Here is a 946-nt window from a genome sequence, read left to right on the forward strand (position 1 = left end):
CTGTTAAATTTTCTACTCTCTGAAATAGAAAAGGAAGAAACGACTTAGGTTCACAAACTATCCTTTCTGCCAGCTGGTTCAAGGCCAGACCTTTTGGCATTGATCTTTCTTTGATTATCTGTACCCATTTACAGCTGGGTCGAATGGAATTATGAGTGAAAATGACTTATTCAAGGTCTCCAGACTTTCACACGCTTAATGAGATCAGAACCCACAGCCGCCATTTGCTCGACGTAACCAAGCAAATGATGTCATGTAGAGAACCAACGATGTAACTGGCTGTTCTATAGAATAACGAAGACTGATAAATTTTCCATTCTCTGTAAACAGAAAAGGCTAAATGCATTATTAGATCACTTCTTATCAGAATTGAAGAAATGCCACCAATCAGGCCCAGCACAGCTACAGAAGGTTAAACTTACATCAGGCATATTTTTCGCTGTTTTTCTGTTTAAATCTTTATAACTTTTTAACATTTCACTTTTAATCTGAGCATATAAATCTTGAGGATCTTTCCTTGTTGTGGATTTCTTCGACTAAAAAAATAAAAACATGCAAATGTAGATTTCAATTAATTCCTTGTCCCCAATACCAAATAAACCAGGATTTTCTGTCCAAGAGTTTTAAAACTTATTATCCAGGCAAACAGAGTATGAAACAGGTATTAAGTAAGATTATAAACTTACTGTTTTACTCCTATCAGATGACTGGTTACTATCTATTGGTATCTCATCTTCAAAATGTATATTTCTAGATCTTGGTGAGACATCTTCATTGTAATATAGGTTCCTCTATAAAATATCAAATTATTTAACAAAAATTGAATCCACATTCACCTGATTGGGTTTTTACTACTACAATTTTTACCCTGATGTTTAATTGTGGTATGATATATAACCAAACTAGGAAGGCAAGGTATGCCAGGCCCATAGTGAGGGGGTCCACG

The 946-nt window shown here is 35.0% G+C and overlaps 1 protein-coding gene across 1 annotated transcript in view; it reads right to left on the reverse strand.

Annotated features, from left to right (window-relative positions):
* The window catches only part of LOTGIDRAFT_176002 (hypothetical protein), a gene marked incomplete at both ends in the record, with an annotated part of 9,589 nt that overhangs the window by 3,645 nt on the left and 4,998 nt on the right, over positions 1–946 (reverse strand). The window contains 3 exons of the mRNA XM_009064457.1: positions 216–336; positions 423–536; positions 687–791. Coding sequence (XP_009062705.1) covers positions 216–336; positions 423–536; positions 687–791 — 340 coding nt within the window. The remainder of the gene's footprint in view (positions 1–215; positions 337–422; positions 537–686; positions 792–946) is intronic.

The sequence above is a fragment of the Lottia gigantea genome (assembly GCF_000327385.1).
Source record: "Lottia gigantea unplaced genomic scaffold LOTGIsca_623, whole genome shotgun sequence".
NCBI lineage: Eukaryota > Metazoa > Mollusca > Gastropoda > Lottiidae > Lottia > Lottia gigantea.